Source organism: Lutjanus erythropterus, chromosome 16 (genome assembly GCF_056507025.1).
Source record: "Lutjanus erythropterus isolate fLutEry1 chromosome 16, fLutEry1.hap2, whole genome shotgun sequence".
Lineage (NCBI taxonomy): Eukaryota > Metazoa > Chordata > Actinopteri > Lutjaniformes > Lutjanidae > Lutjanus > Lutjanus erythropterus.
The window spans coordinates 33,560,953-33,578,229 of record NC_139332.1 but is presented as its reverse complement, the minus strand read 5'-3'; the positions used below and the strand labels follow the sequence as shown (position 1 = coordinate 33,578,229).

General features: G+C 40.4%; 1 protein-coding gene across 3 annotated transcripts in view; it reads left to right on the top strand.

The window, feature by feature from the left end:
- Positions 1 to 17,277, top strand: part of samd12 (sterile alpha motif domain containing 12) — a 177,634-nt gene that overhangs the window by 62,050 nt on the left and 98,307 nt on the right. For all 3 annotated transcript variants that reach the window (XM_084739892.1, XM_084739891.1, XM_084739890.1), the window contains exon 4: positions 16,466 to 16,606. In XM_084739892.1, the coding sequence (XP_084596018.1) occupies positions 16,466 to 16,606 (141 nt within the window). The remainder of the gene's footprint in view (positions 1 to 16,465; positions 16,607 to 17,277) is intronic.

Here is a 17,277-nt window from a genome sequence, read left to right as displayed (position 1 = left end):
CTGCTGTGTAATAGAGGAACAGGCACATAGTGGAAGGCACTAACATGGCTGTGTGTCAACTCACAACCCACTGAACGGCTCCACTGGTGGTCGTTGTTTTGTGTAATTTCCAAACGGGAAATTTGAACAGCTCGCTGCTGATGAGCTGTTTGGGGGACAATTTGATCCGCAGACAGAAGGAATCGTGGTTAATGATGCCATTGGCAAGATGATTATATAGCAATGTGTAATGTAAAATTAATTACTGTTCTGCCAATTGCATGTTTTGAAAATCTCGTCCTTGCCTTTCCGTATGGAGAGTTTGGAAATTAATCTTCAGAGACGTGAGTGACATGCAGAGTAGTTAGATAAAGAAAGTGTAGTTTGGCTCATGCAGTTCCACTCTTTGGCTGGGCTGCACCAACAAGGATTTTATTTTTAAACCTGATTAAATCATGGTTTAACTTTAAATCATATTGCACAAAGTTTTAAAGTAGCTCAAAATGAAGAAAGATTAATTTTAAACCTTTTAAACCCTGGATTAAATTTAATTATCTTGCATCAACATGGTAAACTCCCATTTAAACTTTGTTACATTGACTTTAAACTCACTTGAGGAGGTTTAACTTTTAAAAGAGCTGCATTTTTAAGATGGATTTAGAAAAATACTCAAGTTCCTCCAAAGAAAAGTTAAGAGACTGACTCATCCCAAATTACTTGTATGACATGTCCGTTCTTTCTTTCACTCCAGTTGATAATAAAGAGAAATAAGAGCCATTATGAGTATGGTAACCAGGCCAACTAACTCTTAAGCTAGCTAGCAAACAATATAACCTTTTACTTTTTAGCTGGCTCACAGATAATACATAAATTTGTTGGCTTTCCAGGTAGCTAGCAAACAGTATAACCTTTGGTTCACTTTTTAGCAAACTAGCAAACAATAATTTTTGTTTTGTTTTACTTTTCAGTTAGCTAGCAAACAATAGAACATGTTTTTTGATTTACTTTTTATCTAGCTCACAAACAGGGCAACATTTTATGAACATTTTAGCCAACTAGCAAACAAAATAACATGTTTTTTGGTTCCCTTTTAGCTAGCTCACAAACAATGCAACATTATAATTTTCTGGCTATCTAGCAAACAATTTAGTGTTTAATACTTCACTTTTTAACTTGCTTTAACTCCTCTTTTATATTTATAGGTCTCAACATTATTTAGTCAGTTTGCATCACTTGAGCTTGAATTTACTCAAATTACTTTTTAATTGTGCACTAGAGCTGTACTTAATCTTAAATCTGGATTTACTCATTTTAAACCTAGTTTTGCTAAACTGTGATTAGGACTAATTTTAGATTAAATGAATCTTTGTTGGTGCAACCAGGTCTTAGTTTCAGTTATGGAGAAAGATTCTATAATATTCTTCTCTTTATGTTATTCCTTTCTCTCCTCTAACTACTGTCCGCCTCTGTAATCACATGAAGAAAGAGGAAAAGCTTCAACCTGCCAGGAAACAGAAAAAATGGACTCGTCATCTTCAAGTCATTACAGCTCTTATCCCCCGTGAGCCTGTCGTAATGATCATAGTAAGAAAATTACAGATTCAGTCAGACAACCATCTCATCACCAGCTACGTGGTCATGTGATTAAAGTCTCAATCACAGTAATCTTCTCACTTTGTGCTGAGTACCTCCCACCAGCCTCTCACCAGTGCGACTCAGGAGTGGCACTCCAGCCAAGAACAGGCTGAAGACCAGGCAGAGCCGCGGTGAAGCCTGTAGGCATGTGTGCAGTTTATTCTGCTGCTCGTTCTCACACACACACAGTAAATAAAGCTTGGTGTATCTTTCAAATACTCCACGACTACCTACACGGCAATTATCTGTGTCCAAATTGCATTCAGAGCTGTAGCTGCATGTGTTTATTAAGTTTATATAAGGGCTGAGATGTTTATTTATTTCATGACTTGTAATTACGGACGGATAATGTGGTTTTTCAGCAGAAAACCTGCAACGCAAGCTGGAGATGTGGAGTGAACGGTGGCTTACAGCAGGCGGGGAGGGTTTCATTATGGTAGTTATTTGAGTTTTAGGAGCTTAACCTACACTAAAGTAATAAGTCCCAAGAGGCTGTGGTTTAGAGTGATTATAGCCCAGCTAATGAGCATCGTCAGTCACGACACGGAGCTGTGACAATTGAAATGAGCGAGCCAGCCATGCATGAAAGCAAAATAGTGGAAAAACTCATATTAAGTGTGTGTGTAATCCCTGAATTATGCAACACAACTTTCACGCTTGTATCAAAACATGTTTCCAACCAAGTAGCCACATCAGGTAGCAGCTTGTATGTAGGTAATATCTGCAGCCTATATGATGAACACCTGACATCCTTGAACACCTGTTTCAATGTGCGCTAAACCAAGTAACAAGTGCAGCTCACATTGCGTAATGTCTGAACAGGCCTGATGTTAAACATGTTTTAATCTGTCTTTTACACATCCTTGAATTTTTGGACATGCAGTTCTTAATTGCTGGAGCATGAATATATTAATATGGAAATGGCAAATGTGCAAAATCATTAAAAGTCAAACTAATGTTCATACAATGTTCTATTGTTATCTCTTTTGCAAGACACACAAGACATCTTTACATGTCTAAACAAAAAGACTGTGGAAACATGGCGTGCGTCCTCTGTAGATATAAATGGCTCGTTATAAGTTTAAAAAAAATAATAATAATAATTTTTTAGGTGATTGTAAACTAATGAAAATCTTTCACACTGGACCTTGAGTAACTAATGTTCATTTTCAATTACAACTTGGTTGGAATACAAGGCAAGTTTAATTGCATAGCACCTCTCAGACTGTGAGGCAGTTGAATTGCTTTACGCAAGACAAAGAAATGCATTAGAACAACATTTAAAAACCAATTAAAATAGAAATAAATGAGATACATGAAATACAGTTTGAGTGCAGTAATGAAGGACACAAAATTCAATAAAGGCAATAAAAGTGCTGCAGAGAAAAAGCAGAGAAGGAAAGAGCAAAGTTTTTAACAATAACATGAATGTTGGGGTGGGAATATCTTGACAAGACAAAACTTCAACACAATGCTGCTCTTGTCCACGTCCCATTTCCCCTCAACTTTACAGATGCTAAATGCTATCATATACTAGCTTATAAGACAGGGGGTGCTGGGCAGATTTTATCCATTTTCACTTCACACTCAGCCATCATAGCTGGGAATATCAGTTGGTGAGGTCCTTTCTCAGCCGTTTGATGTTGTCCTGAAACCGCGAGTATGCCAGCAAACGATGTCCACACACAGCCGCGATGATGATTAGCTGTTACGGTGGCGTTCGCTAGCTAGCAACCAGGCTAAAAACAAACCCAGCTAAGCTAGCCTTGCTAGGTCTCAACAGGCTTCAGAAATGGAAATGGGTTGAAGTAAAAGTAAGGATGCCAGTCCCCAAAAACATCAATGAAGTCGGCAAATCCAAAGAAAAAATCAAAAACTGAGCAAGACAAACAACAGCAGTGATTTCGAATGGCGCTCCAGAAGTGACATGCACGTGTTATTAGTGTACTGACTGTTAATTGATCTATTGTTTGGTCCATAAAAAGTCCTGTGAACTGTGAAAAATGTTGATCAGTGTTTCCCAAAGTCCAAGACAACGTCCTCAACCCAAAGATATTCAGTTTAGTGTCAGAGAGAAGTAAAGAAACCAGAAAATATTCACAAGAAGTTGAAATCAGATCATTTTGACTGTTTTTTAATCAAAAATAGACTCAGAAAGATTAATCAATTATGAAAATAGATGCAGATTAATTAAATAGTAGATTAATTGTTGCAGCTCTAAGTGTTTTATGATCGTTGTTTGGTTTATTAATTTGTCCAGCTGTTCTTTCTTCTATTGTGCGCAATTTATTGATCAATTTGAAAACAGAAAATGATGAAATTTCCACCCGATGAAGCATTTTTTCACTGGAGGGTCATGATAATGAATCGGCATCTCTGTACACTCTGCATGATGGTATATCGTTCTTTATTTTAAAATTGTAATCCTACTAATAATCCCCATTTTTACTAAACGTGTATGTAATCTGATTACGTCTTCTGTCGCATGTGATCCGTTACTCCCCAACTGTGCACGGGACACACCTGAAGAGGTGGGACGTCGCCTCTCTCTTCTGCTGAAGCTGATAAAAGACGCTAATGAATAATCTTCCAGGCGTTAGATGTGATGTGTCAGCTGACAGCGAATGCAACTTACATGACAGGCTCACGGCAGGTTGCTCCAATCGCAGCCCGAGTCATCAGAAACACAACCCGCGGTGCATTAATTGCGTGTGATCTCCCTCACCTCAGACAGAATGTTTTCTCTCTCAAATCACAGCCAGAAGTCTCTCACAATGGCCGCAGAAAATCGGAGTGGTCAGTTAGGCTCGGGACTGCTAGTTATCTCCACAGTAAACCTTCCAGTGATTCCAGTAATTTATTCCGACTCCACAGCGCTCAGGAGTCCCAGTGAGCTGTCTGCAGGTTGTTAGCTGTGGCTAACCAACAGAGGTGCGCTATAATGATCAGCAAACTGAAATAGATCAGTAGTGGTGAAATCAGCATGAGGCTACCGCTGCTGTGACAAGTGGAGGATCGAGGCGGCTTATTATCTGTGTGTGGGTGTGTGTTTGTGTGTCTCTGGCTGCCTGGACTAGTTTCATTACTTAGACTGAACCCTGCTCTCTCCAGGATCATAACCGGCCTCCTCTGCCTCAGTCTGGAATAGCATTAGCATTGGATCACAGGTGCTTATTGGCTGCAGTCGCCTTTTAGCTGCAGGGCTACAAGCAACTGAATGACCGAGACAATCAGTCACCATTTACTTGAAGGACTTCAAGCTGCGCCACATCACAGCGAACGCCGGTGAAGAAGCTGCCCGCTGCTGCTGCTGCTCCAGTCGGCGTTTTGTCGTCGTCAGCTAGTTGAATCCAAAAGCTGTTGTGCCACTTTTATTCTTGAGGGGTGGGGTGGCAGGGGGGGAATCCGACCACATATGGCAGCAGAAAGTATACTTACTACCCAACGCTCAACACTCCTATCACTTGTTATTCTGCGTTTGACAGAGTGTAGTGCGGGTTTGGAGTGCGGTTCGCCAGATGCAGCTCGGTGACATTCATCCCCAGAGGACACACATATGGGCACACAGCTGCGCAGGAGAATTGAGAAATATGTGTGACTGGTGTGGAAGATTTACCTGAGGAGAAGCAGTCATAGGGTACATTCTTGCTCCGTATCGCACGGCTGCCAAAACATGTCAGGGCTGAAAAGTGGGAATTTTGTAGTTGGAGGGAGAGGAGGGTTAATTTTTTTTTTTTTGTTTCCTTTGTGCTCCTGTCCTCATTCAGAGATGGGCAGTGTTTGAATCAAATGTGTTTAAAATGCAGATTTAAAGGAAAATCAATCTGCACCAAAGTTCAATATGCATCTGGGTGAGAGAGGATTAGAGACTACAGAGAAAAAAGGAAAGAGAGAGACACTTGCTGCAGTATATGTAATGTGAAATGCAAAGCTGGTGAAGGCAACACAACTAACAAAACACACAATACAACTAAAAGCTAAAGAGTCCACCGCTGTAATAGCAGCTGCAACTCATAACGTTAGCTCACCTGCAGCCAGCATCTAAACAGTGACATCTTCAGGTGATTAATTAGCTCGTTGGATAAGTTGTAGTTGAAGATAACTGGGCTGTGTTCGATGTCATTTTTGGCTTAGCATTTTTACTAGCATTAGCCGTGGAGTGCATCTCAAACTCCTCACTAATATGATATTTACTGCACTACAACGGTGTGTGAGATTAATTAGTATTAGTAATTAGCGGTGGTAACGAGGGCAGCAACATAACAGGAAGAATGTTGCGTGCGCTTCCTCTGCAACATAAATGACAACGTTGCCGTGACTGACCGACAGGCTGAAGACTGTTGAGACCAGAGAAGGGAAATTGCTCTAAATAAATAATAAATCTTTCAAACTAAAAAACAATGTTGAAACTGAGAAATTTAAACAGAATTTATATTTTTTATTGGTGCTGTAATGGTTCCAACGTGAACGGTATCCAACCCTAAACACTACAGCTGCAGTGTCCTCTTTTGAAATTTGTATTCCAGCCAGAATAACTGGACTCGTCGTTGTTGTGCATTTCAAAAACGTGAAACTTTAAATAACTCAAAGCTGACTTTCCTGCGTTTGACCCGTCCCTCCCTACGCAGGCTTTCTTGCTATTTATACAGCGACCGTCATGATGATTACAATGGCCGCTAGACGTAAGTAAGCTGCTTGCACAGACGACTGGCCATTTTCCTGGTGAGGATGGGCTGAAACCCCCCAGCATGCACCTATGAATTCACAGCTTCACTTCAAATCTATGATGTGGGAAACTGACAGAGCTCATCCTTTCAGTGTAGAGGCTTTAAGGTCATGAGTACTGAGGCAACTAAAAAACTGATCATATCAGTTTGTATATTTGTATCTTAAATTAAACACATTTTACGTACCAACATTTAGTATTTGTAAGTTGTGAGAAGATACTTTTTTATTTATTTGTGCCCATCTCTGTCCTCGTCCAAGGCTGGCCCACACACAGCCACAATTAGCATGGCATTTTAGCTCTGTGTGCAAAATGAAGTGGACTCCTGCAGGATCAGTGTCCATGCATGTGAGTGTGCGACCAGTTTGCACACGCTTTTGTGTGTTTGTGTTTGTGTGTGTGTCTGTGCACAGATGCACTTTAAGCTCCCATTCATCAAATCCGTGTTTGACGTGCCAGACTATAGCTGCAGATTAATCTGCCTCGGCCCAACACTGCTGCTCACCCACCACTCATTAATCTAATTCCCAGGGACAATGTGTTTGTGTGTGCACTCACACCGGCGCGTGTGCATACATGTGTGCCCATATTTGTTTTGTGCATAAAAACACATTCATACATAACACATACAGCTCCAGTACGGCTCTCATCTAATAACGTACAGATTCTTTGATGTGAGTCAGAGAGAAATATGGTACAGGTAACCGCCAGAATCGAGGAAGTATGTGAAGAAGGATGGAAATATTCAGAGAAGCAGCTTCCTGAGAGCTTGGATCCACTAACCCCCTTATAGAAAGAGAGGAAGAAATTATTTACCTCTTTCCAGGGGAGCAGAACAGAAGCTATCTGAATAAGTAAGTGGAGAAGAAGAGGGAAGCTGGGGAAGGCTTGAGAAAAGGCTGGATGCAGTGTTTCGGTGTGCGCGGAAAGCATAAAGGCAGCAATGTGGGTTAGTTTGTAGGTAGGACGGTAGTTTTCCACCCACTTGTTTTTATGCACATTTTCATGCATAATGGAGAGGATGAGTTTTCGAAGAAGAAAAGATGTGATAAAGGCTGATGGAAACAGATTTTTCTAATACACTTTGACATTGTGTTACCTTCCTCGTCCTTCTTCTTCTACTGCATTCTTCCACTCAGGGTTACATGCCACCAGTCCACCGGAAACCAACCAAAATAAAGTTTAAAATGTGCATAATAATTGCACTATTCCCAGGTGGAGGCCTGGTTAAAAACACTACATGGTTTATATTGAGCAGAGGCTGCAAATGAATCCATCTAAATAACACAAATGTCATTTTAGCAGCTATCAAACACTGTAATGTATCAGAGTTACTGGTGCTCAATTAATTAATAGAGTGCAATAAAATAGTAGTAAAACTCTAATGTCCCCAAGGGGCAAATTGGAGCACAGACAGCAGTCATTAATAGATGCCAAAAAAACACAGAAATGAATGAAAAACAACAATTAATACAAACAAACACCCCGTTGCATTTGTAGCTGATGACTGCACAAAAGCAAAAAGCTGACGGGACCTCGTGTATCTGTTGATGACACATTAGACCTGCTATTAAAATGCAATCTGCACCCGTGGACATTAACCAGGTAAGGAAAAACGCATGTTAATGATCTGCCTGGCAACATCTGGAGGGCGTCTGGCCCACAATGTGTTGTGTTGTGAATGCAACCCGTACAACGTGCGGGCATCTGCACACAGCACAACACTGATGCAGATAGTTATTAGCTAACATCAAATATAGGCTGTTGAGAGGAGGAATGCTACAAGAGACGAGCCCCCATTACTGATTATTATAAATATTTATTATAAACATTTATTATAAATGTTTTTGAAATGCACAACAATATAATATTCAAATATTTTTTTATACAGAGAAAGGAATAACTTTACGTATTACTTTTGCCAAATTTACAAGAGAGGACAAATAATTTAAGGAATGGCATAGACAGCGTTTTACAGGGTTTATTAAGTTTCCCCCGAACTCAACAACTGTCAAAACAACTTGATTTCTTTTGAGGGAGTTTGGGGCTGATTTGCCTCAACCTGAAATTATGCAGGTTTTGCTCTGGAGAACAGAGATCCGATCTGATTGAGGATAACGAGAACAAGCTAAAAAATACCAGGAGGAAATGCAAAAGCAAGATCAGATCATTTACTATTGGATCTGGTCTTGATCTGATCTTTACACCAAATCAGAAATCCATATGTTTCCTCTTACGTATAGTGCCTTTTATACATCTACATAGTTTTGTTAGTTAGTTGTTAGTTGCTGAGATTTGTCGACCAGTGAGGCGTCTGCCTTCTTGAAAAATTCAGGTCTGTGGATTATGTTGAGTAACTGGGTAATGATTTCTAGGAAGAGACACTGGTGGTGGTGAATTTTTCAAATGTATTGTTTTTGGCACTTTGAGCACCACAAGCTGAGTTCCATTTATTCCCATTAAAACAGAGAGAAGGCAGACATCTCTACTGCTGATGTCTCCAACACTCAGTAACTCACACCAGAACTAACTACATGGATAAATAGTTCCACAGATAAGAGGAATTAATTCTTTGACTATTAGAATTAACTAGAAAAACTAGAACAATAATTTTAAACTGACACCAGTGAGTTTTGCAACATTCGGGGCCTTAATTAAGCTGATGCACCTATCAGCTGTGCACAAGTGCCTTGATTAATTCATGAGTGAGCATGTAATAAACCAATCAGAAAGTCAGACTAATCACTTTTAAGAAGCAGGTGTGCCAGAGAAATAAGTGATGGCAGCATGATGGTGGGTTTACTTGGAGAAAACAAAGAGAAAAGATTTTCAAGTGGGGAGACAGATCTCGCGGTTTGAGAAGTGAAAGCATGAGAACGTGTGATATATGGAGACAGCAGGACGTCTCCAAAGCAGGTTTCATGTGTAAATGGTTTATTTTACATTTACCCATCCCACTCCTCCATCCTGCTAACACTACTGTGCATGTAGGAAACAGAATCAGAAAGTGTTTCTGAAGTTAGAAATTATGCACGGGTCTAACGGATATATCAAACCAGCATCAGGCTCTGACAAAAGTACACAGAGCTTGTTTCTCCCGGGGTCGGGCCGGTCTCGTACTCAGATACGTATAACGTCTCGTTCGTCTCGCATGTTATAGATCATAATTGTTTAATCCTTAATTTTCTGGATCCCAATAAACACGCAGACACAAACACTCCAGCTGCTCCAGCTGTCATGCTGACTGATCTGTTAAAGACGATCTGACAGCTGTGATCCCGTCTTGTGCGAACGTTGCAGGTCTGTTGAGATTTGTTAGGCTTCATAATTCTAACAATAATTCCTTATTCCTTATTTGCAAGAATAATTTTATAGACACACACACACATGCACGCTGTTTAACATAAATGAAGGTGTTTTGTGATGGTGGAGAATTTGGTGTGCTTCAGCCAAACACACCTGCAGCTGTCTTGTGCAGACGGACCCACTGCGCCACAGACTTCACGCTTCAACCAGGTTTTATCAGCTCCTTGTTGCAACTGGATTTGACTCCAATGTGTCACAGTCCTTGCCCTCATTTGTTATCTTGCAGACATGGTAAAAATGACAACTGTGCCTCCCACTTTGCACTGGATGTAAGATGAGGTCCGAAGTCACAAAATCAGAAGGTTTTTTTGCTTTCCAGTTTGATTAAACCAGTTGATAATAGCAACTGATTCAATTAAGGAAGTACAGAACACTTTAAAAAGAGACTTTTTGTTGACTGCATGATAATAGGCTTCCTTAAAAATCATTTTATATAGTGTAAAGATAAAAAATCAGCACTGGCGTCAAAGTTTAACTTCTAACTCCCTTTAATGATGGTTGGAGCAGAATAATGATGCAACCTCATCACGTATTAATGAAAAAGGTTGTTGATGAACTTGTTGCTTAAACTTGAAGAATCTGCTCAAAACGTGCAAAGCATGCTGATGTAAATAGTGTGAGAGAGGGAGACAGGAGAAGAGACTTTGTCAGGTGTCAGAGAGGAGAGAGAAACTTGAGTCCAGTCAATACTCTGTCATAGAAGAAGCTGTAGTGACAGGAGCACAGACAGAGTCAGTGGATGCGCTGCGTTCAAAGACAGTACGGTGATTATACACATGTTCAGCACTAGATGCTCCTGTTGTTAAGCGAGGAGTGGACAACAGTGTGTGACAGTGTGTTAAATATATGTTTTGGGTCGGGAGTTAATGATTTTCTGCCATGTTTTCTCTGTTGCTGTTGTCTTTTTACGTTGACCTGCCAAATGAACTTTCATAGCGCTGGAAGCTCATAGATTTATTCAACCAGCACAACACCAAGCTGACATAACATTTTTTTTACATTTGTGATGCCTTGACTATTTTTCTATCAAATCCAAATATTCAACTTTTCTTCGAGCATGTTTTCTCTTTCACCTCATTTATTTCCTCTTGACCAATTTCCTCCACTGTCCTCCTCTTCCTCCTCCTCCTCCTCCTCCTCCTCCTCCTCCTCCTCCTCCTCCTCCTCTCCTCATGGCCATGCTACACTGCTCAGTGTATTAATTGTGGTTTGAAAAATTCCCAGCTGAGGCTTGGTGGGATTGTCGAAGCCAATGGCTCAGAACTGCAGGGCGAGAGCGAGTGAAAGCTTGGACTCCTTTCAGGAGCTGTTCCACCCTGCTGATACTGCCTCGCCGACCGGAAGGAGCGCCGCGTTGGCACCCGCCGCCGAGAACTGGCAGTTTGTTCGCAGTCATCGGCGAGCTTCTCATATTCCAGGCATCCGCAGTAGCTTCTCCACCTGCCCACATTAATACTCTTCTTGTTTTAAGCTGTTAGAGGATACCAGGCCTGATGCATTAAAACATCCCAGAAAACTCATTAAGTGAATTAAACATTCATGCCAAATGCTTTTAATGACCAGTTCTAAATCATAACTGGAAGCTTTCATTAACCCTGATGTTCTGTTTGGGTTCCTGGAGGCCCTTTAATAGCACAAAAATAAACTTAACATTGTTTTATTACCTCTATACCTCATGACTTTAAATAATTTTATGATAGCTGTTTACACATTTTGCTTAAGTTGTTTCAGAAGTCTGCTGTGTATGAAGCTAATGCTAGCAGCTGGCTAACTTAGCTTAGCACAAACAATAGATAAAGAGGGATACAGCCTGGTGCTCTATCTACCAACAAATCCACAGCTCACAAATTCAATCATCTTACGGCTCATTTGTTTACTTCATTTACTTTATTATGCTTCAGATTATTTCATGCTTTCATGAACATTAGCTGGAGTTTTTAATAGGGCCAGATTAAAAATGAATAGATAAATAAATAAAGTGTCAATGTCTGAAATGTAAAGTTAGGAATTTAAAAGTGTAAAATGATGCATCTTTTCATTTTTTCTCCACTTTATTAATATTTGCAATATTTTTACAAACATGTACAAAAGTACAGGAAAACAATGCACCGGTTATTCTAGATTAAAGTGCTTTAATCTAATATATGTCTGGCTGCTTGGAAAAAAAAACAAAATAAAACCACTACAGTGACAAGACCAGAGCCTTTCTGAAAAGTTCTGAGATTTTCAACTACAAGTTCTTCAAGTGGCTGCACAAAAAAAAGTTTGAGACTGTGCGCAGCGCCTTTCCTCCAGGCAGACACGTGCTGCAGCAGAGAAGCTCTCCTCATTTGGAACAATTTTCTAAAAAGTCACTGGCACTCAGAATAAAACGCTAATTGGACTCGAGCTTTAGAGGTTTTGGTAGTTGGATTTTGTTTCTTTTGGTCAGAACCAATTGTTAAATTGTTGCCCTCTGTTTATGCTAAGCTAAGCTAGCCAGCTGCTGGAAATATTTAACCTCCAGACACGAACGTGATATCAGTCCTCTCAATTAACTCTTAGTGAGAAAGCAAATGAGCAAATTTCAAATGTTAAACTTTGTGTCAAACGCGATGGACTGACACAAAGTTGGAAAGTGTGGCCTTAAATCATGGACAACAACAGAGACACCTGAAGTCGTATATTGAGCAAGAATGAGAAAGAATTTCACTTTCAAAACTTCAACAATTAGTGTCCTCAGTTACCAAACACTGACTGAGTGTTGTTAAAAGAAAAGCTGATGTATCACAGCGGTAAACATGATCTTGTCCAAACTTTTTCACTGCATTATGTTTATTTCCAACTTTTTTGGACAATCTGTCTGTGATTGGTGTTGACAGTACATTTCTCACAGATCTACAGTTTACATTTAAGTGGTCATACAGAGGTACACCTGAATAAACACTAATAAAGTCAACATGTAGGATAACATCGTATACTTTTCTGTGTTTTGCCAACAGAACAAAAACAGGAAACTGGCAAAGAAAAGATCATCATTTCAATGCTTGTTTCTTAATAAGTCAGAAAAATACAGTTATATTATTATTTGTACACAAACAGCAGAGACACCATGGATCCCTGTCTCCAGGTCAACATGTGGGTGCTTCAATAAATAATCTTTCAATTAGTGAAGATGCTGCGTGAATGTTCATCACCTGGTACGACAGCTTTTGCGTGTGTCGTTATTTAAGGTTAGGCGTTGCTGAAGCAGAGGAGAAGTGAACCTCTGTTGCCATGCCGATCTATCTTTGGTTATAAGATGAGGTGCTAAATGACGGTTGGTCAATATTTATAGACTCATAACAGCATGCTTTATGTGCACGTCTCTTTTCTTCTGTCAATCTCTGCCTCTCCCTCTTCTCCCCAACTTTTCCACCCTCCGCCGCCCCGCCTTTGATTCATCAGTCCACTCTCTCTTTCCACCTCACTAATCTTTGTCTTCTCCATCTCCCCATTTAATATGCTCCTCTCACTTCTGAGCCTTTATGACTCTACTTAGCTCCCCGGTGTTTATGTAATGGGTACTTTCAGCGCCATTTTGCGATGAAGCATCTTAACTATGTTTGGCGTTTTACCCCCATCTGGCTGTAGCGCAGAGCGAAAAGCTTCTTTTGTTAAGGCAGGAGAAAATTGGCCTAACACAGTCAACGTTATACCACTAACACTTAAGGGTACTTAGCTTCTCCAACTGCTCCCTTCTGTGCAGTGGTAGCAAAGTGGTAGCATGGGGCTCGGCGTGCCGTAACGATCTTCAATAGATCGTCCAAACAAGTCGGGAGACATGAAATTATAAAGTCTGCCTTTCTCTCTCTCTGTTGGTGTTTTGGCACAGAGAAAAAGCACAAATTCAAAGGCAGTTTCAATCTTGCATCAGGAATTAATTAGGCTCCGTATTTGTGAACTTTAAAGGGATAATCCGGCTCATTTCAAGTATTACCTGGGTCGGCATGGACCCCTTTTGGAGAAGCCGAGAGGGGGCACCAACGCAGAAGCTAAGCAACGTACAGCTGTGGACAGGGTCAGCAACAAAAGGTATTTTAGCTACTTAAAAAAAAGGTTGACCTAAAAAAAATGAATATCTCTTTAACTGTACACTATATTAAGAATATTTTCACCACTTTATTTTGCCATCAGGCAGCCTTTCATGATGAAAAACTTCCATTATTCCGTCCCTCCAGGGTTTTACAAGCTTTTCTGGGCATTGTTGTGGCCTAAAATTATTGATCACAGCAGCTTTTCTTGTAGGGGCAAGTGGAAAGTGCAAGAAAAAATTATTTTTTGTATAGTTCATTAAAAATCAAAGACACCTTGTTACAGGGAAAATAAATCTTCTCTCTGCTCTGGGAGTTTTGAGCAAACTTACCAAAAAGGCTCAGAATTCTACCAAAATATGATTTATTTGTAAATGAGGAAGTGCATCTGGCAGAAAAGAAAAACCATGCATCTTTTGAACACTGACAAACCATGTGTTCTTTTCATTATCCCTCACAAAATAAAAAAAATACAAAAAATAATAAATAATAAAACATTGAGTCGGTTCATTGAGACATACATGGTTGGTCAAACTGGTACATTGGTACATCATTGGTCAAATTTGTGGAAAAGTTTCTGTGATTGGACTAAATTGCAAGGTTGTGCAGAATTCACTGGCATTGGTTGAATTTGCATTAATTGTTGCGATCACAGCATTGCAGCTTCCAGGAAGGACAGATTATATAAGCAAAATATCGTTTTTAAACCAATCAAACTCCAGAGACAAAATCAGTGATTTTACCTTGCAGAACACTGGAGCTGTCGGTCTGCTGCTTCCTTCCTTCCCAGTTCTATAAGGGTGAAAAAACATGCATTGCACCCTCAGTTTAATGCTTTGCACTCTCAGTTGCTTGAATAAAAAATGCCATGCACAAAGTGGAAGGTCAGGCGTCCAGGCGACTCTGCGTCTCCATGCACACCTTCTGTTTTTGTTCATGTATGTGCATCAGCACAACATGCAAAATGGCTGGGTGCAGGTGGGTATAGATCAGCACGTGTGGCGATTATGAAATACTCTCTCTCCCAGTCACATCACTCTGAAACATCTCAGCCAGTCACATGTAAATTTGATGACGACAGCTCAGCAAAGGGAAAGCTTTACCTCAGGAAATGCCTGGATGATTCAGAGCGTCACGACTTGAACACATCTTACCCCAAATCTGCACCTAAAGAAAAATGGAGTATGACTGGTGATGATTACATCATACAGATGCTATTTTATCAGTAATTCTAACATATCTCGCCTGTTACACAACAGGGTTTGCATTGCAAACGTGCTTTGAGGACTGGAAAGTAGATGAGCCATGGAGCGCGCATGTCTTCTTCATAAAAAAGCAGAATATGGAGTTATAACTGACCAGTCTGATGTGTGTTGAGGTCTGTATGTTTATACCGCAGCAGCCTGGTGTTGTTTTTCAGCCAGTTAGTGGAGAACCCACTATTTTTCATTGCTATTGCCAGCCCACACTGTAGCTGCTAATGCACCCACACACACAATTGCAGATGGAGTGTTATTGTGCGACAGTGAATCAGAACCATCCTTTTTAAATACCATAAAAACACAAACAAACTAAAAGATCAAGGCAGCAGCTCCCGTGTTCTGCAAGGTGGAATTATTGATATCATCTATGGAGTTTGGTCAGCTTGAAGAGAGTGATATTTGGCTTATATAAAGACGATTTTTCTGTCATAAAAGTCTGTCTGACAGCAAAGTAAAGTGCTGAAAATATTCGAAATATAGACGTGCACTTAAACTGATATTGATTTTTTTAGGTGGACCTTATTTAAGTGGCCAAAATGCCTTTTATTGCTGACCCTGTCCACAGCTGCTGGTGCATCTCTCTGGTTGTCATATGTAGGGGTGTGTTAACTGCCATCTAGAGTAGCTAATACACTGACTATCGATAAGTACCACATTAAACCCCCTCAAATAATCTGAACTATCCCTTTAATGATCTGACAAAAAGAGGAGAAAGAAAGCGATGGTGGTGAATGTGATGGACAAACTTCAATGAGCCCATCAGGTCGATCTTTGAGTGTCGAACAGTCAGAAGAAGTTTCTTCTTCTTCAGTCACTGGGGCAAAGCGAGCTCTTGGGGTCCAACCTAATGCCTGGTAATTGCCCTGAATTATCATCCTATCTGCTTACAACCCCACATGTTACAAAGGCACTCATAACAAGCGTTAATAATTACACCACACTCTCTTCGCCCAAATCCCCCTCATAGAAACTGATCGGATGATTAAATTATGGATTTTATACAAGGATTTGCAATTAAGCAAGGAGCTGTGAGGGATTCTTGCTCAGGGGATGTACAGTACTGATATTTATGTAAAATGTGTGCTTGGTTTTAGAAGAATATGCTTCACATTGAGTTGTGCTCGGCTTAATAGCAAATTCAGACTAATTGACATTCACATAATCAGCAAAGTCTCTTAAAAACAATTAGCTTTAATGTCAGAAGCGGTGTTGCAACCTTGAAAAGCTCTCTTTCTTATCAGCTCACAATCCATAATTTGTGCGGCTATAATTTTCTGACCATATTTGTTTGTTTGTTTTTTTTTCCACTGGCATAAATGCTTTATATCTACCCTTTTAGAGTGTCTCCAGCTGTGCTTGTTGAATTCCCACTGGCTTCCCGCTCCTTCTGGCTCTTAACCTTCGGCTTTGTTTTCCTCTTCTTTCTGTTTTTTTCCTCTGTGAAGGGCGGGCTCTGATGAGATTGACAGACAGAAAGCTGGAGAGAATGGGTATCATGCAGGAAGCCCAGAGGCAGCACATCCTGCAGCAGGTCCTGCAGCTCCGCGTCCGGGAGGAAGTCAGGACCCTTCAACTCCTCACACAAGGTTAGACGACTCAACATCCATTCTCTCCCTCTGCAACTAGGTCCATCTTAAAATATTCACCACACACGGTGCACGCTCCGCAATAATACTGTTTACCTCATTCAGAATATGATTTGAGAACACTGCAGGTTTTTAGAACACGCGCTGTATCTGCTCCTCTCCCGGGTAAAGATTCACAGGGAGACCGACATCTCACATTCTGATAAATATTCAAAACATTTACTGTGCAGCATTTATGTGCATGCCATCTGTAGCCATGGCAATCACTACATGTTTTAAGGCTGGCAGGAAGTGATGAATCAAAAATGATTATGCAACTAAAAGAGTCATGCACATATTTTCTCCTTGGTGGTATATTTTGGTGCAAAAAGATCACAAACAGCTTTAAGGTTTTGCAATGCTGAGATTTTGCAGTGAAGTTGAATTTACGCCAGTGGAATCGCTGGGATCAGAGGATCAGCCGGAGCTGCACTCCAAGCTCAAATAAATGTTTGACCTTGTTTGCCGCTGACCTTTCGAAGCACAACCAGTAACAGCATTATGTGACATCGTAGCCAGAAGCGACTATTAATGTATGGAAGTGACACAAGCATTGTAGGTAGAGAGTGATTCAAGGGAAACCAAGACTCGCAAGAGATCTAGCGTGAGTTTCCCAAACTCTATAACACAAC